The 25,619-nt window shown below is 33.7% G+C and overlaps 1 protein-coding gene across 1 annotated transcript; it reads right to left on the minus strand.

Annotated features, from left to right (window-relative positions):
* Positions 1 to 220: 220 nt before the first annotated feature.
* Positions 221 to 3,945, minus strand: LOC132626350 (cytochrome P450 93B2-like). The gene is made up of 2 exons (XM_060341191.1): positions 2,879 to 3,945; positions 221 to 1,110 (listed from the first exon to the last, which is right to left on the minus strand). Exons 1-2 carry the CDS (start codon positions 3,794 to 3,796, stop codon positions 445 to 447), a joined length of 1,584 nt encoding a protein of 527 aa, XP_060197174.1. The 5' UTR covers positions 3,797 to 3,945; the 3' UTR covers positions 221 to 444.
* Positions 3,946 to 25,619: the final 21,674 nt, after the last annotated feature.

The raw sequence follows: 25,619 nt of genomic DNA on the forward strand, positions 1-25,619 counted from the left end.
AATGCATTTAATATTAAAATATCAATCATAAAAATTAATATTTGATTTTGTATAAATTCATAAATGGATTATTCTACTTATAATATGAAATTAAATAAAAATGTATAAATACCTAGGTTAAAATAAATAAATTTTATATAATATAAAAAGGTATTACATAGGTGGAGGATTGAAAATGCCAAGAGTAAAATAGACATTGCCTAGGATTGGGGGGGGGGGGGGGGGGAGGAGGGTGGGAGAATATCTATTTTTCATAGTTGAGGGGGGAGTTTGATTTTTAAAGAAAAATCTTAACCTGCTAGAGATGATACATTTTTTATTTATACTTAATATCTTTGGCCCGATCCGAATCCTTTTCATGTGCCAAGTACATGAAAATTGTCTTGATGATGTTATCTTTTTGAGAGTTAAACTCACGAACTATGCATGGCGTGATACCATGCATTAATTCAGAGATGACGATTCATGAATCATATGAGACAGATCAACTCGTGGTTGCAAAAGGCACGTCATATTGTTGATTCTTGGAGCTGTTAGTCCAGGTCGTTCAGTCACGTCAACTCCATTAACTATTACCTCTCCACTCGAATCCAATGCTTTCCACTCGAAACACTGAATCATAGTTGAAAGCACAACATGTAACTCTCTCAGGGCTAGAGGCGACCCAGGACAACCCCTTCTTTCAGTCCCAAAGGGCAATAACTCAAAGCAATGGCCTTTTGCATCTATTGCGCCTCCCTTTATAGGCTCCATAAATCTTTCGGGCCTAAACTCCATTGGGTTCTCCCAATACTTTGGGTTTCTCCCAATGGACCAAATGTTCACAAACAATAGAGATCCATTAGGAATTTGGTATCCTTCCACATTGCAATCTTCAACTGATTTTCTTATTAGTAAAGGAATGGGTGGATGAAGACGAAATGTTTCATTAATAATTGCTTGAATGTATGGAAGATTTGGGCCGTCTAGTTCTCCTACTATTCGTTGCTTTCCCACGACTTTATCAATCTCTTGTTGGGCTTTTTTGAGGACTCTTGGATTGTTGGTCAGCTCTGCTATAGCCCATTCTACAGTAATTGCGGTTGTATCTGTTGCAGCAGTGAGGAAATCCTAGCAAAAGTAATCAAGAAAATTGTATTAGGATTCTTTTTCATCAAATTGAATTTCCATTTTTCCAAGCTAAGTTGGTAAGTTATTGGAAGGGAAGCTAGGAAACAAGAAGATGTGTAAGTAAAAAGATACGTACTCGTAATTAAGCTTATAGCCAGTCTATTTAATTTAATTTGACGATCAGGACTTTCTAATATAACTTCTTGCACAAAAGACAATATGGCAGGTCTCACAATATTGCCACTCTACATGATTTGAAGATTAGGCGTTTAAGAGTTCGCAATTTAATTTAGTTATCTGCCCCAAATTAGAGAAGTTCAAATCCAAATGAGTGAATGACCATGAAAAAACTTGCTTGCATGACCATAAATTGGACTTAGACGAATAACAATATTCAATTCGGGATTACTCTTAGGGTGTGAGGAAAGTGTTTTCAAGGAAAATGTTTTCATGGAACATGTGTTCTTGAAAAATGAGTGAATTTCTACTTATTTTCTCATGTTAGTTTGGGTAGCGGAAAATAAGTGAATTTTTTACTTATTTTTTCATGTTCGTTTGGTTGGTAGAAAATATTTTCAGGAAAATATCCACCCAGGCCCCACCACTCCACCCCAACCCCACCACCCCATACCACAACAACCCCGCACCTCCACCCCCCACCCCTAATTTTTTTTTTTTGGAAGTTTTTATTTTTTTTTCTAGATTTTCTAAACCACCACATCCCCCCTCCCCCCGGCGTGGACCCATACAATACCATCCCCCACAATCACCCACTCCCCACCCCCCCACCCCTTTTTTTTTGAATTTTTAATTTTTTTCTGTATTTTCTAAACCACCACATCCCTCCCCCACCCCCACCCCCTCCGCGCGCGGACCCATACTCCACCACCCCCTCCAATAACCACGCAAACTTTCAATTTTTATAAATTTTTAATAAAGGTAAAATTAAATAGGAAGTAGAAAATTCGGGAGGGGATAGGGAGTGCGTGCTGGGGGGGGTGTAGAGAATCAAATAAGAAAACTTTTCAAAACTTTTAAAAAATATTATTTTTTTGGAGGGGGTGGTGGTGGGTCGGGAGGAGGGGTGGTCGTGGGGTGAACAAAAAAACTTTTAAAACTTTTTTTAAGAAAAAAGAAAAAAAATTGGGGGTGGGGTGGGGGTTGTGCGTGGGGGTAGGGTGCGGGGTAGGGGAGTGGTTGGGGGTAGGTTTAGTGGGGGTGGTGGTGGCGGGGGGAGGGGGGAGGGATGTGGTGGTGTAGAAACCCAAAAGAAAATTTTAAAAAAAAAATTGGGATGAGGGGTAGGGTTGGGGCGGCGGGGTGGGGTGTGGGTGAGGGTAGGGTGCGGCATGGGGGGAGTGGTGCATGAGTTGTGGGAGTGATTGGGGGGTGGGGTGGTGCATGGTTGTGGAAGTGGTTGGGGTTTGGTAGTTGGGGGTGGGGGTTGGGTGAGGGTGGGGTGGTGGGAGTGGTTGGGGTTTGGTGGTTGGGTGGTTGGTGGAATGCATTTGTGGACTTGTTTTCCCTATGGAAGCCATTTTCCCCATTCATGAGGAACTTGTTTTCCTAAAGAAAATGTTTTTCAAATTTTTTGACCAAACAAATATGAGAAAATTCGAAAATATTTTCTAAAAAATGTTTTCGTCCATATCGAACACCCCCTTAGACGCATCTCTAACCTAACAATCACAATCTATGGAATAAAGTAAAACAATATATTAACAAAGATGCAATAATCAAACAATAAAATTTAGAACGCAACACTTACCAGGATCAATGCCTTTATGTGATCTTCCGTTATTTTAACGTCAGATGTCTCACTCTCCATAATATCAAGCAACAAATCCAGCAAGTCCTTACCATCATCTTTTAATTCTTCCACTTTCCTGCTATTTCTTAACATTTTCCTTCCGGTTATAAACTTCTCAAGCAAAGCATCATATTTTCTATGAGTATTTCGTGCCCTCTTCTTTATCCCTTGAAAATCAAACCTCCCACCAAATCCTATAACATCAGCAACATCAAACGTTCCAAAAATCTCCGTCACTTCAGTCACAACTTGTATTACCTCCTCAGCTTCCTTAGCGTTGTCCGAACACCGAGAACTCATCATCATCCTTGAAATAATATTGCTCGTCAATTTCAACAATTCCTTCGTCAAATTCACCGTATCGCCATTTTCCGCATTATTCATCAAAGTTTGTACAAATCTCCTTACTTCTATAGCCCTAAGGGGCCTGAAATTGTTGAGATTATGCGTGCTCAAGAGCTCACTAGTGCATAATTTCTTAATGAATTTCCAGTAGGACCCCACGGGCGAAAATGCCAAAGAAACATCGTACGTTAGTAGTGTCACAGCGGGTGAACATTCGCGTGATGAAAAGACGAGTTCGTTATTTTTGAGGAATTCTTTTGCTAGTTGAGGTGTGGAAGCTACAAAACATAATTGACGTCCGATATAAAGTTGATATAGAGGACCATAACGGCAATATAATTTGTGAAAACTACGATGAATATTCGGACTTAGGAGATGGAGATGGCCTATTACGGGCAAAGCCAGCGGGGACGGGGGACAATGGCCATGGTTATGGGTACTTTTTGATAGTAATTTCGAAAAAATGGGACGCAAAATGACAATAGAGAGGAATAAGAGGATCGCAAAAGAAAATATTGTGGGTAGCGGCATTTTAGCCAATTGTAGATATTCACTACCTTGCAGTGCATGCTTCTATCATTTACATATATATATATATATATATTGGTTTGGTGTTAGGTATAGATCAATAATTAAACTTCGGTTGCTTCTTCTCATAATGCTCTAAATATTCAAAACCTCGTGTTTTAAGAAATGGACTATCAGATTTCCATTTATTTTCATCTACCACATGGCATATATCATCAAAATGTCAAATTAATCATCCAAAAAAAAAAAAAAAAAACTTTATTGGGGCTAAGTACCCTAGATGTTTATAGCCAGTTAGCATATATATATATATATATATATATAGACGATAGTACTATATTCAAAAAAAAAAAAAACTTTGGATATAACATAAACGTTGTATGCATTGGAGTAGTACTCCATGTGTCTTAATTTATGTGGCAATGTCACTGATAACGAAGTTTAAGATAGAAAGAAAGATAAGTCGGGAGCACTAACTAATACTAATATAATATAATAGTCTAATATAATAGAAAATACTAATATAATAGAAAAGAATGTGTATTGTATGGTGTAAAATCAGTCATTGACATTTGTTTGGCTATAAATAATCTCATTAAAGGTAAATAAGAAGTTTAACGTTAAGTTGTTTTAAATAAAAAAGTATGATATTCTCTCTTGGACAGATTAAAAAGAAAAATATATGTCACATAAATTGGTCCCAATAGAATATATGTTAATATGTTACATTGTAGGTTAATTACCTGTCTCCTTTCCAGATTAATAATCACAGTTATTATAAAAAGTTACTCATAGTTTAAAACTTTTAAGTGACTAATAGTTTTTTTTTATTATTATTATTGTCGATGTATAAAAAAAGAAACTCTACAATATTTCACTTGAACCGGATAAAATAAAATTTAAAAAAAAAAAGAAAAAAAAAAAGGAACAACGACGAGTAGAATTTACGAACTAATAAAAGCTAGTAAATAGAAACTAGAAAGTATTCGGAGATAAAAATAATGAGATAAGATAACTCGAGTACTATGTTTTTCTTTACTCGAGTACTATGTTTTTCTTTCAAAAATATACACAAAGTATATATGATTTTCTCACATATATATGATTTTCTCACATTTTATGATTTTAGTTTTCCTTATAAGAATTAAAGAGTACGTTACACAACATTTGTAATTTTGTTAGACAAATATCAAATGACAGTTTATGGTGATCCATTATATCGTTTGCCTCTTGTAAATTCTAAATTGTAATGTGAAGTTGAAAGACCGTAATCACATCATAGGGATTTTGTATGGAAATGTTTCTATAAAATTCTTCTGACTTCTAGGGATTATTTATTGTGTATGGAATTGTTGTCCGGGTTAAAACTGCTTACTTAAAAGGTAGAATTAATGCCATTTAAAACTTGTTAGTTAAGTACAGTTTATGATGATCCATTATATCGAATTCTTCTGACTTCTAGGGATTATATATTGTGTATGGAATTGTTATTCGGGTTAAAACTGGTTATTTAAAAGGTAGAATTAATGTCATTTAAAACTTGTTAGTTAAGTACACTTAGGGCCTGGAAAGCCACCCAGGTAATTGGAATTGGGTGTAATTACAAAGTTTGGCCTGTTTGTTTGACCAGGTAATTACACAGTTAGGTGGCAATTGAGTGTAATTGAGAGGGTGTAATTACACTCTCCAATTCTCAAAGGGGGGGGGGGGGGGGGGGGGGGGGAGGCTGAGAATTGGGTATAATTACACGCTGTAATTACAGGATTACTTTTTAGTCTATTTCTTTTTAATTTAATTTTAATTTTTTTTATTTCTATTTTATTTTATTTTAATTTCTTTTATTTTCTAGTTTCTTTTTATTTCTATTATTTAATTTCTTTTTTATTTTTACTTTTTAATTATTTGTATTTTTAAAATATATTTTTCTTTTTATAGAATTTATATCTCATTTCTTTTCTTCTCATTCCCAACCTTTACGTCTTGTGGTTTCATGTAATTGCTCATATTTTTTTTAGTTTTTGTTTTATTCATTAACCGTGTTAATATTCTAATTTTTTAAACTACATCTCTTAATATTAGAAAGAATGAGTCATTAACAAATTTAGCATATAATAAGTGACATTATTAGAGTAGAATTTCATTGTGAATGAGGTTATAGACTTATATTTTCCCTTTCTTTTGAATTATAGGAATATTTACTTATGTTACATTGAAACTTACTTATGTAACGTTGCAATTTGACATAAGAGTATTATGTTAAAAAAATTCTTTTGAATTTTAAATTTAGGTTATATTTTCAATTTTAACAATATTTGCTTTAGTACTATTGGCTTGTTATTTTCACATTGTATGTTGTTTATTTTTCACTTACACTTGATAGAATTATTGTCAAACATTTGAATAGAGTTATGACATTATATTTATAAATATTCTTTTTTTTTTTCAAACATCCAATCCCATGATGTTCTCACAAAAAACGTATGCTTTTAAGTTTTATAATCAATTAAAATTAAAATATTATTAATTTTGAAATTATATATCAATTATTTTTTACAATATTAGTTACAAATATATGATTATTAATTAACATATTTTCAATAAACAATGTATTATTAAATAACTAATTTAATATCATTTATAAAGGCACATATTTTTAAAATATTAATTTTAAATTTTTTATAATTAAATTTTATTTTTAAATTAAACTAACTGTGTAATTACACTTGTGCAGCCAAACAGCACGCTTATAGTTACACTATAATTACATTATGACAAGCAAACAGATCGTAGTAAGTACAATGCTGTGTAATTACTAGATTGTGTAATTACTATGATAGTAATTACACCAATTCCAATTACCAGTGGCTTTGCAAACAGGCTCTTAGTAGTAGTTCATACAGGGACCACTTCATATATAGCATAGCCAATATAGTACATTTTCTTTTTAATTCGCCTCCAGTTGAATATAAGTTTAGCATAACCTACATTAGGTTGGTTATAAAATGGCGTGACATTCACATAAGCTTTTATATCGGAATGGAATTTAACGTGCATGGACCAATCTATATCTATTATATAATATAAAGCTAGACATAGACAATGTGACGTGGCACCTCTCTATGACCACCATTTCTATTTATCTTTTTTCTCCTTCTTTTGGCCTTTTCTCTAATTATAAAATGAAAAAAAAATCTAATTATCTCTTAATTATTGTGCTCAATAATGAACAACTTATGGCTACTCATTGATTAACATGGAGTAAAAACGGTAGTTCATTTTTTATTTTATTTTTAATTTAAAGCCACCTTCAGGGTGGGGGGTTTAGGCCGGACCCCTACCATGTATATTAATAACCAAAAGGAGAATACATGCGCTCAAGTGCCTAACCTCATATACAGTTTGTAAAGTAAAGGACATTCCCTTTGCTTCAATTCTTGCTCACCAAGAATTAGTGTTAAAAAAATTACAAAAATTAGGACCAAAAGTCACTAAACAGAGGATGAGAGTATGACTCTCTTGATCGTAGTTAAGCTTCCAAAAGTATAAGATTAGACTATACATGAGGAACCACATCAGAGTATTTGATGTCCTTGATCTTTTTGTTCCTAATCTTAAAATTAGGAAATCTCCATTTATCCATATTGACAGGAATGCGCACGAATCCCCTTTTTAATAAAGCCCAATTTACGGTTTAGCTTGAATCCACTCACGTAATTTTAATTACCTTAATGCTAATTAAATTCCTATTCTGCATTATGTTGTTGTATTGATGCATTACTTAAATTTTACATTTTTGCAAGTGCTACTACTATATGTACACACTCTCAATAACCACACTACTTTTTGAAGAAAAAAAATCAATTTATATGGTGATTACCTACCGTTGCAACGGAAGAAAAATCAAAACGGAGAGTCTTTCATCATTAAATTGTGAACACTACTATATATACACATACTCAACATATGAATATCAAATATTGATCTTCTACTGCGCAGACAGTCATTTGATCTCTTGAGTTATGTTAGTGTTTGGTTTCATATATCTTTGTAATGAAAAAAAACAATTGTCATGGAGCTTATATTGGTTTGCATCAATTTTCTCACATTCATTTGAGCTACAAGTAGGAAGCAGGCTTTGGTAGAGCATGGGGATTTATTTGAAGCTTCTACATAAGGCAAGACCTCATTTTATCTTATCAGTATTTTATGTGTGCGCTTTTAAAACTAAGCATCTTTTTCCATTATTGCTATATTGGTTAAGATATGGATGTTTAACTTACTTTTACCATAATATATATGATAATCTCTTTGTCCAAGAATTCTCCTTTTGAATGTGATGATGAAGGAGGATTAACTCTTTGCATCATGCTCTTACTTTTCCTCTCCACAAATAAGCTTAATGTCTTCTCTTTGGATAGCATATCTATGCATTTTGAGTTATATATATATATATATATTTTAATCAAGTTGAAGTCAATTTTCAACAATACAAAAGTTAGATAAATCGACGCTAAATCTATGGCAAACTTCTCGCTGGACACCAAAGAAAGGAAAGTAGGGAGTGGTTAGTTTGAATGGATATGAATTGCCTCTTCCTTTTTCACTTTCATTTCAAAAGTGATTAACTAATATATAAGTTATGACTCAAAGTAACTTTTGCAAGCTCATAGTCTCAATGTTATGAAAATTATAATCATGAGGCTTTGCACTTTATTGTGTGGATATATATAAATAGTATTTGCAATTTGGTCGGATTTGTTGGTTATATATTTAAACTCTTTATTTCTAAATTATTGGCTTCATCAAATATTTTAGCTAGATTGTCATGAAACTTTTTTCTTTATTTAACATTTTTTGGATCTTTGTTAAATTTCTCATCATATATATATTGTAGTAAAATTTAATACTTTTAGATGCAAATTTTTTATATATCATATTATTTTTTTCTCATTTTCTGTGAATTTTCCCTCTTATTTTGAAGTATTCTCCTCCACTAAAATAATGCTTGGTTTTTAAATATGGTTTTTTTATTCAAATTTTCATATACCAATTTAGATTGGTATTTTCATATTTAACATACGGTTTTTGTCCCAAATTATTTCCTTTAAATATTTTAAACATAAATTTATGATTTCCATCATTTTTAAATTTTTTTACGACCTCATGAAGTGCGGGCAACTACACTAATATCTATATAATTCCATGTCATAGGCCCGGTGACGTGGCATGCCTCAAAAACTTAGAAAGACATTTATCTTTTTTGTCATTTTTTTGCCTTTTACTTAATTTTTAAAATTAAATATTAATTAGATTTACATCCTTTCGTAAAAGAATGAAACGCGGCTTTACCTTACATAATGGAACGGTTACAACTTTATCAATAACTATGATAATTGAAGTTTTAAAGGTTCAGTAATCGTCGCTTCCGGTGACAAAATAGAATGATCACTTTTGTTTTTTTTATCTCACCTATCACATTTGTTCACTTCCCTTGGTTTGGACCTTCTTCTACCACATGAATTCTTTCCTGCCAAAGTTGCTATGGAGTGTGTCGTTATCTCCAAATTTGTAAATGTGAAGAGAATTTACGGTATGATATAACGACACACTCCATAACAACTTTGGCAGGGAAGAATGTGATAAAAGAAGGTCCAAACTAAGAGAAGTAAACAAATGTGATCATTCTATTTTGTCACCAGAAGCGGCGGTCACTGAACCTTTAGAACTTTAATTATCACAACTACTGATAAAGTTGTAACCGTTCCATTATGCAAGGTAAAGCAACATTTCATTCTTTTATGAAAGTATGTAAATTTAATTAATATTTAATTTTAAAAATTAAGTAAAAGGCAAAAAAAAATTGTAGTTCTAACTTGACATGTAATGTGATAATTTGAGAGATTAATATGTTACAATAGGCTATATGATCTTTATAGAGATTTTTTTTTTTACACTATATAACCAAATAACTTAAATTTGATTTAAAAAAGTAGATAATATCACTCATTACATTACAAACTTTAATAATATTCTGATTTAGATCGAGGAAATCAGCTACTGGGAATTACTTGAATTATTAGTTCTTTTTAGACGATAAGGGAGTGAGGTAGTAAAAGCTTAAGAAGAGATAAGTTAATAAACATCATTTTCAACCGCCAGCTATGTTGTAGCTTTTTGGTAACTTGAGGTAGTTAAGACTTTTGTTTGTGCTTGTCGTAGATGATTGAAAACCCATATCCATAATTTTAGAATGGATTCAATGTCAGAAATTAGAAGATAACTCATACCCATCACTAGTATTTAGAAGGGATTCAATGCAAAAATTTAGAAGAGTACACGTCTCATCTTAGTGTGAGAGAAAAATAAACTAAAATTGTTAGATTAGATGGTAATTATATTTATTTTTAGGTTTTAAAAAAAATTAGTTTTTGTTCCTTCTCTTCTAAGTTTAATTTGTTAACTAATGCTTTAATAATTTTGAAAAGTTTTGTCTGAAAAACTAGTGAAGAGCATGATGATCAACTGTTAGACAATAATCATTCTTTTTACTTTTAGAATTTTAACAATATTACTTTTGGGTTTATTATTAACTGACATTTTATAATTTTCAAATGCTATGTGGATACTAAGTTTTCTTCCTTTAATCTTTGTTATTATATCTCACGTAATAATAATTTTCTTTCATACAAACATGCTTTAAATGGGTTTACAACTGATAATACTTCAAACTTTTTCTAAGCAATCATAAGCGTTTTTTTTTTTTTTTTTTACTGTTAATAGTTCTTGGAATTTCTTAATAGATAAAACTTCAATATACTCGATTGATAATATATAGTAAACTATACATTATAAAGTGTGCAAATAACATGAATTACTCCAAAAATATGAAGTTATCCAAGCAAATGTTTATTTGGTTTTCTCTTATTTCTGAGGAGTTAGTTGATTGCAGAAAATCTTTGTTGCTTTGGCATGCTAGAAGCATTCCGTTGTGGCTCTCATTGATTAAGCAGGATTAGTTGGTCCCGACATAATTACAGATAAATTTGTGTCGAGAAGTTCACCTTTTTCTTTGGCATTATTTCAATATTCAAACAGCTTCGACGAGTTTTCCGTTTCAAAATCACATGTTATTTTTGTTAACTATATTCATGTCTCATGAAAGTGTTTGTACGAGAGATGTATCGACTGCGAGGTTTATTAATGTCATTCTTTCCAGAATAATAGTTCTTTCCTGAATTTAAGAATTAAAAATTTTGTCCTCCAATAGTACAAAATGATTAACTCCATTCCTAAACGATAAATTCTTAAGATGGTGATCATGTCCTCGCAGTTCCTGTCTCTTCATCTATTAGAATAATAATGTTGACGTATGTATTTTCTAAATTAATGATAGACCTTTATTTTGGGAGAGTAAATCACAATTGTTTACCATACGCAATCTATTTGTCTTCTTAATCTTTGTACTCTGTATTGGTATTTTGCTTTATTTTTTCTATTTTTTTCTTTTTTCATTTTGTTATTAGCCGAAGAATCAAACTAATACTATGACTCAAATAATGACTTGAAGGGTGAAGATTATCATAATAAGATTGTGCCTAGCAATTTTCGATCAAGATAGTCATTGACTTAGTTTTTAGTCAAAATTCTTTTGTATTGTTTATCGACAAGTCCGACTTATTCAAACTTAATATTAATTTTATTCGGTGATGATTTTTGAAAATTTTCACATCATGAAATTCTTTATAAAGAGTATATTTTTTTAAAATTAAGAAATCTATACTTTTCATTAATATTGAGAAGATAATTATATTAATAAACAAATGTTACGGATCATAAAATATGTAAAAGACAAAATTAGTCGAACATCAAGACTTTTTATTATATATTTATAGTTCTTAAGATATATAATAATGCCAAATCATCTAAATTTTGTTCAAATGTTTTTATTATATCTTTAGTTTTATCCAAATTTACCTTAAGCTTAATGAGGTTATTTATGACCGCGCAAAATGCGAGTAAATTACCTAGTTTAATACTATGAGGACAATACATTCTTCTTCCAAAACAAAAAACACACACGTTCCGATATTTACTCGAATCTAATGAACACTTAACATGTGACTTTGTTATATATTTTTGTTTCACTTAACCATGATCCATTAATTAACATGAATACATCTCAATCTATTTTTTAAAAAAAAATTATGTTACTGTAATGTCATTTGATGTTAACATCGAATGTGAATACCTTTTTCTTTTCCTTGGTTTTTCTTAAAATAACATTATCTTGTAAACCTTTTAACTCATGAAAAATATCCTATATTCAAACCTATGTATGTATCAAGTAATCAATCTATATAAATTGCACATGTCAATTGTCAAGCACTTATTGCTTTATGCATTAGGTGCGAGTAAATACTTTCGAGCTCTGGGTTCCACGTAAGCACATACTAGTTGCAATTCCTAATTAATGAAGTAATGCTGTTTTTCCTTTTCGAATTTAAGTAATGCTAATTAATAGATAAAGATATAGGGAGCTGAGAGAGCGGCTACAGAAATCATAGGCATTGGCTATGGTTTGCCGTTTGGAATTACGCATAGGTGAAGGAATTGCATACAATTTAGGGGTGTTCAGTGGCGGATTCAAAATTCGGGAAAAAAATAATAAAAGCTAAATATGAAAATAATGTAATCTTTGAGTTTGAACCTAGGACGCTAGGGATAATTTTGAACACCCTGAATCGCTTGAGCTAACTTTTTGCATTTGTTCAGGATATTCAAAAGTTAATATATATTTACATAAACATAGAAAATCTACCCTATATGTACAATATAATTTTTGCCCCTTGCCACCCTCTAAATCCGCCCCTAGGTGTGTTTGGTAATGACGAAAATCATTTTTTATAAAAATATTTGCTTGAAAAGTTCTTTCAGACAATATGAACAAAGTTACAAAGTGAAGAGTGTTTTAATGTCCAGGTATTAGTTGAAGTAAGTAATATGAAGTTATTGTAAGGAAAATAACTTCGGCGCATAAGTGATCTAGGAAGTCTATCAAACTAACAAGTTTAGGAGGTAATTAGGACATAAAATAGTTCAGATATGCACTAAATAATGCGGTGGCCAGTTAAGAACTAGTCCCGAGGTACTATGCCAAAATTTAAAGAGGAGTTTTTATATCTAAAACAAAATTAGAGAGTTCAAAAATAACTTTCACCAGTTTTGTTTGGCTCATGTCTATTTTTGTAACGACCCGTTTGGTCATTATACTCCTTCCGGCACTTTCGCCCCTTTCTGAGGTTAGTTAGCTCACTTTGGACCCGATGGGACCGTTGACATGCTTCCCGAGGTGTCTAAATTTGATTTGGGTGACCTTTAAGTTTGGTCTTAAAACAAAAAAGAGTTGACTGAAGGTAGACTTTTGGGTAAACGGACCTTTTTCGAAAATCCGTCGATTCCGAGAGGTTCGGATGGTCATTTAGAACTTGTGTGTATATCTGGTTCGGTTCCCAATACACTCGAATGCATTTTGGGCCTTGGGTTGGGAAGTTGGAATTGAGGTATCGAGGGTTGACTCGGTCAACGAGACCTCCATTGGGAATTTCGAGCCTACGAATGCGTTCGTTGCATGTTTTTTTGTGGGTCTGTGTATGTGATTTGTGAGCAGATGGCCTCAGGAGTTGGTCGGGATTTCGGTTGAGACTTGGAAAATATTTGGAATTTCTGGTACCTGGTGTTAGCCAGGGCAGTACTAGTACCGTCCCAGCGGCGCCGCCATAGTGGTGGGATAGTCGCTGGCGCGGCCAAGCTTCATTTTTTTATGACCATCCCGACGGTCTGAAAGGATGTCGGGGCAGTCCCGATGCCGCCGTAATGGTATCAGGACTGTTATTTTCATTAAGTGTGTATTAAAAGTCCTTAGTCTATCATTTATCACCATTATGAAAATTGAGCTCTTGGGAACTGTGCTCGAGGATTCTTGGGGAAAATTCTTAGCGGTAAGTCCTTCTAATCTCCTTACTAATTCATTATTCCTAGTCATCTTAGGATTCCTCTTTACTTATTAGTTCCTTAGTAATGGAAGATAAAATGTAGATTTAATAGATATTCTACTTAGGCTTTTAAATGATGAAATTGATTGGGTTTATGCTAGATCATGATGTATCTAAGGTTGTTAATCATATATCTTCCATTATTAGTAGTGGATTCTTAAATCTAAGAGTTAGAGTTTATACCCAAAATTGGGGGTTTTGCTTGGATTTTGAAATTGGATGAATCCTTGAGTTATTGTAGAAATTGGTTGATGGGTTTTAATCACCTAGTGTCTAATTAGATATTTTACCCCCGTTTCCCCAAATTCTAGGACTGGTTTTGACCTAATTTGAATGATAGCAATATAGGTATCGATCTTCATGATTTCTAATCTAGATTTTGAATATGCCTAGACTTCCTTGATCTTGAGGCTCAGCGGAAGGGCAAGGCTAAAAAGTGATTATTGGTGTATTGTTATTCGGTCATCTAGTTAGGTTATGGCTTATCCTTGGTGAGACTTCATGTAGAGAAGCATATATTTAGATGATATTATCGGAGACAGTATGTAAACCTTCGGGTATGAAGTTGGGTTGGATATTATCTTAGGTTGGGCCCTGTTGTGTGATTGGGGCTAGCCACCCCATTGTGTTGTGACTTGATTGTTCTATTGTAGTTGGCGTGATGTCACATGATGCTAGTAGGTATTGAGGACTGTTGTTACATCTTATTTGTGATATTGTAGTACTTTACTTCTTGATGTTGATACGAGGATAGTGTTCTAAATGGCTTGTGCAGTATTCCATGATATTGTTGGCGTACCGTGTATGGTACTTGTGATATTGATCAATTATTGAAGTTAACACATACATTGCACGTATTCTCATCCTTCATGATATACTGTTGATACATTGTTGACACTTGATGAAATACCGTAATGAGCTGGGCTCGGTTTGGATGAGAGTGACGAGAGAGTCTGATATCCGATGTTTGTCTTGGAATAGTGGATTGAGTGCGTGCATGGACTCCGTAGGTCCCCCAGGGTGGTGCTGATGAAAATCCTATGTGGGCAAAGATTCGGAGTCTCATCTGTCTGTTGGGCAAAGATCCGGGACGAGTAGCACTTAGACTTCACGAGTCACCTTGGATTGTGCTACCGAGACGTCGATACTTCCGTCCGGAGTACATGTGTACACAACATTGAATTTGCATTCATACATTATCCCATTGCATTGCATTATGGTTGTTTTGTGATGATCTAGTGATTTACTTGTGTTTATCGGATTCGCATTGGATATATTATGACTTGGCACACTTGGGTTTAGATGCTACAACCTAGGTGATGACGTGTACTTGGTTTTGTTTGTGTTTGACTTATACTTATTGATTTATCTGCTTATCTTGCTTTATTGTCTGAATTATGTTAGCTATACTTAGTCGGCCTATGATACCTACCAGTACTGTGGTTTTGTATTGACCTGCACTTGCTGCATTCTTTTATGAGTGCAGAGTTCCAGGTTGGATCTTCTTCCGTCTCCCGTGGCTGATAGTTGCTATCAGGTCCCGTGACTGATAGTTGCTATCAGGATTGCTTGAGTCTACAGGGTGAGCATGAGATGTCCGCTGCCTTGAAGACTCTTCTTATTTATGTCTTACTTTCCCATTCTGAGACATACATATTTTATGTATTATTATAATTCCAGAGTTGCATATTTCGGATCTAGATGCCCTTGTATTTTCTTATTTCCGCACTTTTTCTATATTACTAGTTTAGTGGACGCGCTTTGCGCGTGTGCATCACGTCAATCAATAAAACATCAAAAAATAGCACTTGGCGTTAAATAAATGCGACATTTGCTTAAATGGTAAAATAAATACTATTATATTTACCCAATAATTAAATTCAATAAATTTATGTTAGCTAAGAGCTTTGTTAACTTGAAAAATATATATGATAATTTTGAAGAATAATTAAATTGGATTTTTTTTCTAATTAATTAACTCTATTTATTTATTCTAAAAAAAATGATTTACTTTTTGTTGATTCAAATTCTTAGTAATTAGCTCATCCCAAGATATACATATTTAAGTTTAATAATTCTACTACCCGAAAATAATATTAAAATTCGAAATTAAAACAAATAACAATCAAATAGAGATTTTATTTTTTTAAAGAAAAAAGGAGAAAATTTTAAGATGTTATGTGAAACAACGATGGATTAGATATTGAAAAGTAGATTTGTTAGTTCTTTGAGATCCTACTTTTCAAAGAGCTAAGAGTTAAATGTAATGCAAACTTTCAATAGATTTGTAGTGATTAATGATTGCAATATGTATTAGGACATTCAAGTAAGGATCAAATTTATATAAGGTAATAATGTTAAATTCTTAATACCAAGACTTCCCGCATAGATCAAATTAGGAAATATTCAATAGATTTTTTTAATTTAATTCAAAGTCCTAAATATTAGAAAAATTATTAAATGACTGTTGACACCCAATTTTGTCCCTCTTTTATTTAATTTACTCGGGGTTTCTAGATTAACTTGACGAGCTAAATGTTTTATTTTTTTATAATATTTTATTGCTATTACTAATATCACTACTTTTATTTTCAACATTATGAGCATTACTTTATCACAAATTTTAAACGGTTAGTCATCGTTTCATGTTCGGGTTTGGAATCGTCAAATTAATTACAAGACAACACTTTGTAAAAAAACTTTATCGTCTTTACATAGCATATATTGTACTAGTACTTAAATTAGAAGCCCAAAAAATAATTAAATAGAGGAGGAAAGACCAACAATTTTCAGCCAAATTAATGACCCGAAATACAAATACAATATTATTCCCTATCCAAATAAACAACCCACATTTTATACCCAACCCACATTTCTTTCAACCCATATTTAAATTAATGGGCCAGCCCAAACGGACCAGCCCAATCCTATTTTTACCCGGCCCACTTATTCTTTTTCTTTACCCTAACCCTTCCTCCCTCTCTCTTTCTTTCCTCTCATCTTCCGCCTCATCTCTCTCTCTTCTCGCCCTTTCTCTACGCCCGCCGCCTCCCTCCATCTCTTTCCCTACCCCTCTTCTCTTTCGCCTCCCTCATCTCTCTGCCCCTCACGTTCCACACATCTCCCCCCACTTCACGTGACACCCACTTCATCCCTGCCACCTCCACTTACCCTGTTCCCCACCTTCTCTGTCTCTCCCATACTCCTTTTGCACGCCTCTGCCATTCCCACTCACCTCGCGCCTCTGTCACCCACTCATCCTTGTCTCATACGCTCCTCTCTCTCCTTTCTTAAACTGGAATCAAAACCCTACTCTTAGTCCTATATATATATGAGTATTCAGGGTTTGAGAGAGGGGGGATTTGGACTCAGGTTTTCAGAGAAAAAGGAAACACAACAAATCGAGAAGAACCCGGAAATCAAATAAAAAAGGGATTGAACACGATTTTGAGAATTCCTGGGCTGGGAATTCTGTTTTTTTAGCCACTTAGATTCCTCTGAAAACATTAATATTCTTAAACCTTAACGCTTTGGGGTAGAGATTCAAAATAGCAAACCATATTTTTGCTCTTTTTCTCCCCCTGCTACTAAATTTCGATTCCAAGCATAGACGAGTTGAGGTTCGCTCGCGTTCGGGTCTATTCATAACGAGAGTGTAGATTCGACGACTTCGACGCCTCAGTTCATTGCGCACAAAACAGGTGAACCTCGATACATTTATCACTTCTAGTCTTTAATTTCTGCTTTTAGTTAAATTTTAGCTGATTCTGCTATTTAGTAGTTATGTAGTTTTCTGGGTCGTTGTATTATTTCTTCGATGTTTGGGTGCTGTTAGGATAGATATTAACTGCTAAATGAATTTGAAAGTTATACTGTAATTCGGATGCTCAGACTGAAATTCCAGGACTTAGAACTTATTTAAAATCGAATATACATAGGATATACAGTGGGATGCCAAGGTAAGAAAGAGAATATACATTCGATATACATCTGATATACACCTGATATACACACCCCCGTGTGTATATCTTAGGTATATTATTTATATGATTAGAACAGGCCAGCATTGTCTCTTCTTTACTCTATATTGTTTAAATACTATACCCTGTCATGAACGTAATCCATTTAGATTTAAATACGATAAAATGATTATACAATATGTTGGTATTGGCTGCTGAATTCTGTTTGGTTCTAAATCCGAATTCTGTGTTTAGTTCCCTTAACAAGTTGTGTATTAAACCTTGTTCCACTTCTAGTTGGTTAGGTTCAGTTCAGTACCTTAGTAGTATTATGCATGCTACTGTTTTCTTCCAGTTAATTTAATCTTGATTGGGCAGTTAATGATATCTATCTGTGCCTATCTTAATTTGGTTTAATTTTCAGCTTGATGCATGATAGTATCTCTGTGTTTAAGTTTCAGTTTGGTCTATCTGAAGCTATGATTGTATAAAGTTTAGACCTCTGAGTTGAGAAGGATATTTGATCCAGACTGTTTGCATGTTCTTTAAGAGTGTTGTTTAAACTATGTGGCTGATGTTGTTAATTAGATGTTGGTTTTAATGTCTAAACATCTCAGAATATGTTCCTTTAAATGGGTAAAAGTATTCAAAGTTAATTCTGCCCCTTTTAAGTTTATTCTACACTTTGTCGAGATTAATTAGTGAACACTTGAAATTCTGCTATGTGATTGGAATATGAACATTCCCCTGTTGGTGTGTGAATTTTATCTCCTCCCTAAGAAAATATGGCTAAAGCATTTTCACATCTTTCCTTTTCCCTTTAGGATTAAACTCAAAAGTTAAAAAACTGGTTCCATACATAGCTACTTGCCTCATGTCAATCACATTCGAAGCCTGTTATTCTGTTTGCCTTTTTGTGGTGGTTCCTTAATTTGGCAAAAATTTGTTAAGTCTTGCATAGGGATGAGAATAGGTAGTGCTCCTCTAAGGTTTAAATGGCATGACAGGGAGTCTTTAAATTTCCCCAATGAGTAGTAGTACATGGTAATCCTGTTGTGCTGTTTGGCTCAGCCCCTTTGACAATTGATTGTTGGTCCATTCTATGTATGCTTGTCATTTGCAAACATCTTCAAAAGAACTAAAATTTTGCACTCATTTGTTGATCTACTTAAGATCCATTTTGCTGCAGAGCCATCATAGTATCATAGGTTATTTCTTTTGGTGTTGTCTCCCTAAATCTTACTATGACCTATCATTCATTCATCTGATCAGATAGCAGAAATCTCACCTGACCCTTCTGATGAGCTGTAACTGAGTCATTCACAATTATACTTGCCTTATTCATTCCTCCAAATGCTGCCCAGTGACCTCTCTGTTTCGATCAAATCATCAGTGCATTGTGAATGTTTGGAATTTGGAGCATATACAATGTGGCGAACCAGTCTCCGTGTTTGACTCTGTTAGCCTATCCTTACGTTTGTCGAATACATCCATTTAAAACATGGACACCCCTGTTGAATGTTGCTGTTTTGTTGTGAATCGGTGTCCATTACAAAGCGAATGTGTCTTGAAAGTTTTAAAAATGTCAAGTATGTTTTATGCAATATTGGTTATGTGAAAGAATGTCGCTTGAGTTTCTTGCGCTGTACTACGGATTAAACATATAGTTTCCACAATACATATAAATTACACCTCTTCTCTGTATGGGTGATTAGTCCGAATGTTTGTTTGGATATTGAGTAGTTCGAATTAATTCCCGTCATTAAGCTAATTGTTATATTCTGTCCAAACTGAGATGCATGTTTGAAATTAAAAACCAACTGCATTGCTGGGACAATCCTTAGCCATATTGCTACTTTATTTAAAGTTCCAAATTTATTAGTTTGGCTTATTGCTTATATATGTTTACCTTTATTTGTGGATCATATACTAATCCTTTTCCTTCATTTTTTGTCTCTGCATGAACATCGCATACGAGTCCAAAGAGACTCGCCTCCTTCCGCACTTGGCGTTGGGCTAAAGCCCAACATAACTCCTCTCGAGTCAGCCCATATAGTAGCGGCCAATCCGCAGCCAAACAAGGAAATAAAATTTGGGCCTAAGCCCAATAAATGTGAACAGCAACAGTGACGCAGCAGCAGTCCCTGGAAATGGGCTGAACCCATTTAACCTATTTGCTCCTCCATTTTATTTTTTTGTGCATTTAATTGGTAATTGTATGACTGATACTTGTTTATTTGCTTAGAGTAAGTAAACCTTAGCAGAATTAGTAGTTTAGTATGGGTAGTTAATTCCACAAATCACATTCACTTCTATTTTTAAAATTATTTACAGTATCTATAATATATATATATTATGCTTACTGTCTTAGAAGTTTAAAACGTCACAAATTTTACATACTAACGTTAGCTTGTTTTGAGAAATAAAAGGCAAACTAGTTCCATGGATAATTATTCCACCTTAATTCCTTTCCAACACTTGAAACATATATTTGTTAAAATAATCGTTACATAGTCTATATTGAACTATTAGTCTTTTGTAGGTCTTACTCTTAATAGCACTAAAAATCTTCTTTTATACAAATAACTATTTTTCTACAAGTTTTACATTCAATAACTTTAGCGATACAAGATACTTTCTTAGATATTTAAATATTCACATCTACATTTTTAGCCTTAATTAAATAACATAAGTCCGGTCGGTTAACCATTGTTAATGGGTCTTAAAGGATGCCTAATACCTTCCCTTTAGACTAATTGAACCCTTACCTAGAATCTTAAGTTTCGCAGACCTTTAAACAGAATTAACTTTAAACATAATTTTAATTAACTTTAGGTGTCCTAATTCACCGTAAATAATTAGGTGGCGACTCCTTAAAACAAATTAACAAAAATAGGAATCACCAATATGTCGTACTTCTACTTTAACTCCCGGGTTAAAATGGGGTGTGACAATGACTACTTTGTCTATTAAAGAATTTTTTAATGAAGGACAAAAAATTCAATCAACATCTTTAAGGCCGTTCGTGCTTTTAATATAGTGTAGATTAGTTTTCAGGCTAGTTTCTGCATACGTGCTTGCATTACACTATATATAAGGGACAACAAAAAGGCCTTTGTAGTCCTCACAAAAGTTTCCAAAAAAAATGTCAAACTTTTCATTTAATTACTTCTAGGTCCTGATCTTATTTTTTAAAGTCATTTATTTTTTGTTCTTCTGGTCTAATTTTCAAAAGTTGTTGAGCCTTCTACCTTGGAGCTCGCCTAATCCGATATCCGATACCCCCATTGGAGCTCGCCTAATCCAGATTCGCGTCGTGTAGGGCCCAATTGAGGGAAGCGCTCCCCACCAAGGATTTTTTTCATACACAGGCTCGAACCCGAGACCCCTGATTAAGGGAGGAACAACCCCATCCGCTGCACTTTATTTTCCCTGTTGCTTTCTTCTTTTGATCTTATCTATTAACCTAAAAAATAGTCATCTCTTCGCTAGATATTCTTGCTTCTTTCTCTCCGTTTTCTCCTTTTTTCATTTGTTGCTTATTATAGATTTTTACATGTAAGCATTTCTTTTACTTTATATTTGTATTATGAAATTTGAGAATTTTTGAAAATTCTTTTATTCATATGTAAGCATTTCTTTTACTTTATATTTATACTTTAATGAGCTCATATGTGTTTATCAAGATTTGTACAAAAATGATTTTCAGATAGCTTTAAAGATTATTAAATGATGTCATATAGTGTTGAAAATGAAGATAATGTTATCAGTCAAGATCGGGTTATCTTTAAAATCTCTTGTTTGGTTAACTAAACTTAATCTTTTAAACACAAAATGAATTTGAAGCAGGGCGGAATCAGAGTCTCAGCTACTGATTTGATCAGATTCGGTGGCACTTTGGTTGATTTGAAACTCATAAATTTCAAATTATGGCTCCACATTTAATTTGAAGTAAATAATTTCATCAAAATGAAAGTTAAGCTATTAAAGGAGTGAAATGAAAGTTTTACTTTTATATATTAAAAATATACTTATTTGAGGTTTAATTATTACCAACATAAATTATATTTATTTAGCTAAAATATTTACTTTTGTTATCTGAAGTTTGGGCCCGGGCTTTAGCACAGGCCTTGTGAAACTAGTGTGTCAATAAATCAAAAAAATTATACAAAGAAAACAAAATATGTAAAGTCATATGTTGAGTGAAACAAACAGAAATAACACTATAAAATAGTGATTTATCTATGGAGCTAGCCTTTTCTATACCAAACTAAAAATTTGGTTGATTATCAAGGTCTCCACAAGGAGAATGATGTGCCTCCTCACCTGACTCTAGCTATTTTGCATATTGCATGCCGAACATATAACATGGTGCATTCACTGTTGTTGACACCCAATTTTGTCCCTCTTTTATTTAATCTACTCGGGTTTCTAAATTTACTGACGAGCTAAATACTTTATTTTTCACAATATTTTATTGCTACTACTATTAGTATCACTACTTTTATTTTCAACATTATAAGTATTACTTTATCACAGATTTTAAACGGTTAGTCATCGTTTTGTTTTCGGGTTCGGATTCGTCAAATTAATTATAAGACAACACTTTGCAAAATATTTATTTTTTACATATTAATTATTTATTGTCTTTACATAATATATATTATACCAGTTATTAAATTAGAAGCCCAAAAAATAATTAAATAGCGGAGGAAGGATCAACAATTCTCGGCCAAATTAATGGCCCAAAATACAAATACAATATTCTTCAACTCTACCAGCCCACATTTTCAGCCAATTTGAGCCCAACAATTAATCCAATAAAATCTTTTCGGATCAGCCCACAACCATTTCTACCCTAACGGACCAGCCCATACCCGAAATTGACCCGACCCGGTCCGGCCCAATTCCCTTATTCTTTACCCTAACCCTACCCCTTTCTTTTCTTTTCTCACCCGCCTCCTTCGTCGTCTCCCTCTCTTCACGCCTTTCTCCCTCTCGTTTTCTCCCTCCTCTTCCATCGTCATCTCCCACGTTCTCCCCACCACACTCCCTGCCACCTCCACTTCCTTCTGTCCCCCTCACGTTCTCTGTCACTCCACCATCGCTATCTCTGCTCCCCACTCACCACTGTCTCCCACGCCTATCTCATACGCTCCTCTCTCTCTTCTCTTAAACCAAAACAAAACCCTATAAATCTATGGAAATTGATTCTTGAAAGGGGGGATATCTTTGGGATTTTGGGGGGATCCGACACTTTTTATATTTTCGTTATTATTCTAAATCTGGGTTTATTCGGATTCTGTTTTGTCAGAGTTTGATTCAGCCACCTTAATCCCTCTTGAAATATTCATATTGCTATCACTACATCGGAAAACACTCATTTGAAGTGTTAAATTATTCATCTTTTATAAATTCGGCTTTCACTTTGGAGTCGAGGTAGATTCGACGACGTCGGCACCCACTTCACTGCGCACAAAACAGGTAAACTTCGATATAATTGTCACTCGTGATCTTTAATTTCTGCTTGTTCAAGATTTTTAGTTTATGCTGCTATATGTTAGTGATTATGTAGTTTCGTTGTCGTCGCGTTATTCGTTTGACGTTTGGGGTTTGTTAGGATAAGACATTAATCATTAATCGAATCTGAAAGGTGTCTATTGTTGTTTAAGATATGAATTTCCAGGATTTAGGACGTATTTAAAACCGCATATACGTAGGATATACAGTGGGGTATCAAGATAAGAAGAAACATACATTTGATATACATCTGGTATACACACCATTTGTGTATATCTTAGGTATATTACATATACGATTAGAACAGACCAGCATTGTCTCTCTTTTACTCTATTTTTTCAAAATAAGATACCCTGTCATGAATGTAATCTGTTCGGGTGGATATGATAGAATGATCATATGACATATCGACATTGGTTGTTGATTTTATTTGGTCTGCAAGATCATGGTTGTTTGTTTAAACTGATAAGATTAATGTTGAATGATGAGCTTGAGACTTAGGCCAGTTTACCTTGTCATCGCTGTGTGGTTTAAGTTCAAATTCGATTAATGCTAGATGATAATAGCTCGTCTAGTCCCTTGTAGTCTCTGTTACCTTCTGTTGATTAACGTATTAGTATAATGATATTTGGTTTAGCATTAGATCCCAAGTGTGATTAAGTCATTATGCTGTCATGGTCTTTGTCATGATTGACTGATTAGTGTGCCTTTAACCCAGCTTAATTACTGCCTAGCCTAACCATGATCATATGATGTTGTTTGGTTCTGGTTTAACCCATAATAGAAACTGTCTGGCTAGGGTGATTCTAGCATATTTAGAGTTGTCTCATTTTCTGTTTTGACCATAGCTTAATAATGCAGTCTTAAGTCATTAAGGGCTGTAGGTATCCTCTCTAGGCTTCAACTTGGACTCAGTTCATTATTAAGGCATCAGTGATTCTTTCACGTGTGTAAGTTAACTGTAGTTAGGTTTGTGTATGTTGCTTTGGTTGTATTTGTTCAAGGGCTGCCAAAGCTATATAAATTGTTCGTCTTGGTCTGGTTTGACCTGATGTAGCTTGATTAATGTATGGGTCGTTGTGAACTTGTTCATCTTGATCTTTTAACTTGAACCAGATCTGAGCCTAATGTCTCAATACCGTGTTTATGATGTGTGCTAGCATGATAACAGCCTTAAGTTTTGTCTAAATATAAGGTTTACGTTAAACCCCCTTCTCCTTAACTCGGGTGACTAAACACTTTTTTTTTTCTCTTGTTATTGTGAGTGTGAGTTAAATCTTGAAATATGTTGTATGCCATATCTCCCACAATGAAACTATCAAAGATTTTCGGTCATGGAATGTGTTTGTTTCCATTTAAGTTTAATAGATTGAGAAGATAATGGTTAGTTGTATGCATTGTGATCCTTTTATTTCATGCCCACTCTGGATAGAATGGGATATGCTCAAGTGTTTATCTTTGATTGATTCAAAACCGTATCAGCCTATGTATTACCAATATGTGTTATCCCCTTTGGATATTGTTTGAGGTTCAAAGGGAAGTACTTGGTTGGACTTGTAAGATTCAGTGAGGTTTAAGTTGATAAGTTGAGGGATTCATATTGATATATCCCACGTATTGTTTAAAGTATGACTTACTTGTGTGTCCATCTGAGTGTGTTTTGAACTTAGACAAAACTGTGCATGCATAGATATTCTAGTATACTGATTAGTATTTAGCATGAGTATGAGTTGTTGTCCAATATATCCGACATATGCCTAACTTGCACTGCTACAAAGCCGCCTATCATCCTTAGCCTTGCCTTATGTGGATACTCACGTATATACGGAAAATGTACAAGATATACACAATCTACCAATCTGTTTCGCGTTTATATTTTACGTGTTTAATCTCACCCGTTGATTATATACTAATTCTTGTCTTTTATTTTATGCATAAACATCGCATACGAGTCCGCGGGGACTCGTCACCTCCCATTCGGCGTTGGGCTAAAGCCCAACAAAATCTTTCCCTCTGTTCCAGTCTCTCTGTCCGCAGCAAGGAAATAAAATTTGGGCCAAAGCCCAATCAATGCCAACAGCAACAGTACCACAGCAACAATATAGAGGAAATGATTGGGCCTAAGCCCAATAAGCATTAACAGTTCAGCTGGGCCTTAATAAATGGGCCAAACCCATTTACTCTTTTACTCTCTTCCTTATTTTTTTGTGTATTTTTATTTGCTTTTGTATAACTAACATTTATGCTTGTTAATTAAGATAAGCTTTAGTAACATTAAAAGTTTTAGTTTAGTAA

Source organism: Lycium barbarum, chromosome 1 (genome assembly GCF_019175385.1).
Source record: "Lycium barbarum isolate Lr01 chromosome 1, ASM1917538v2, whole genome shotgun sequence".
Classification (NCBI taxonomy): domain Eukaryota; kingdom Viridiplantae; phylum Streptophyta; class Magnoliopsida; order Solanales; family Solanaceae; genus Lycium; species Lycium barbarum.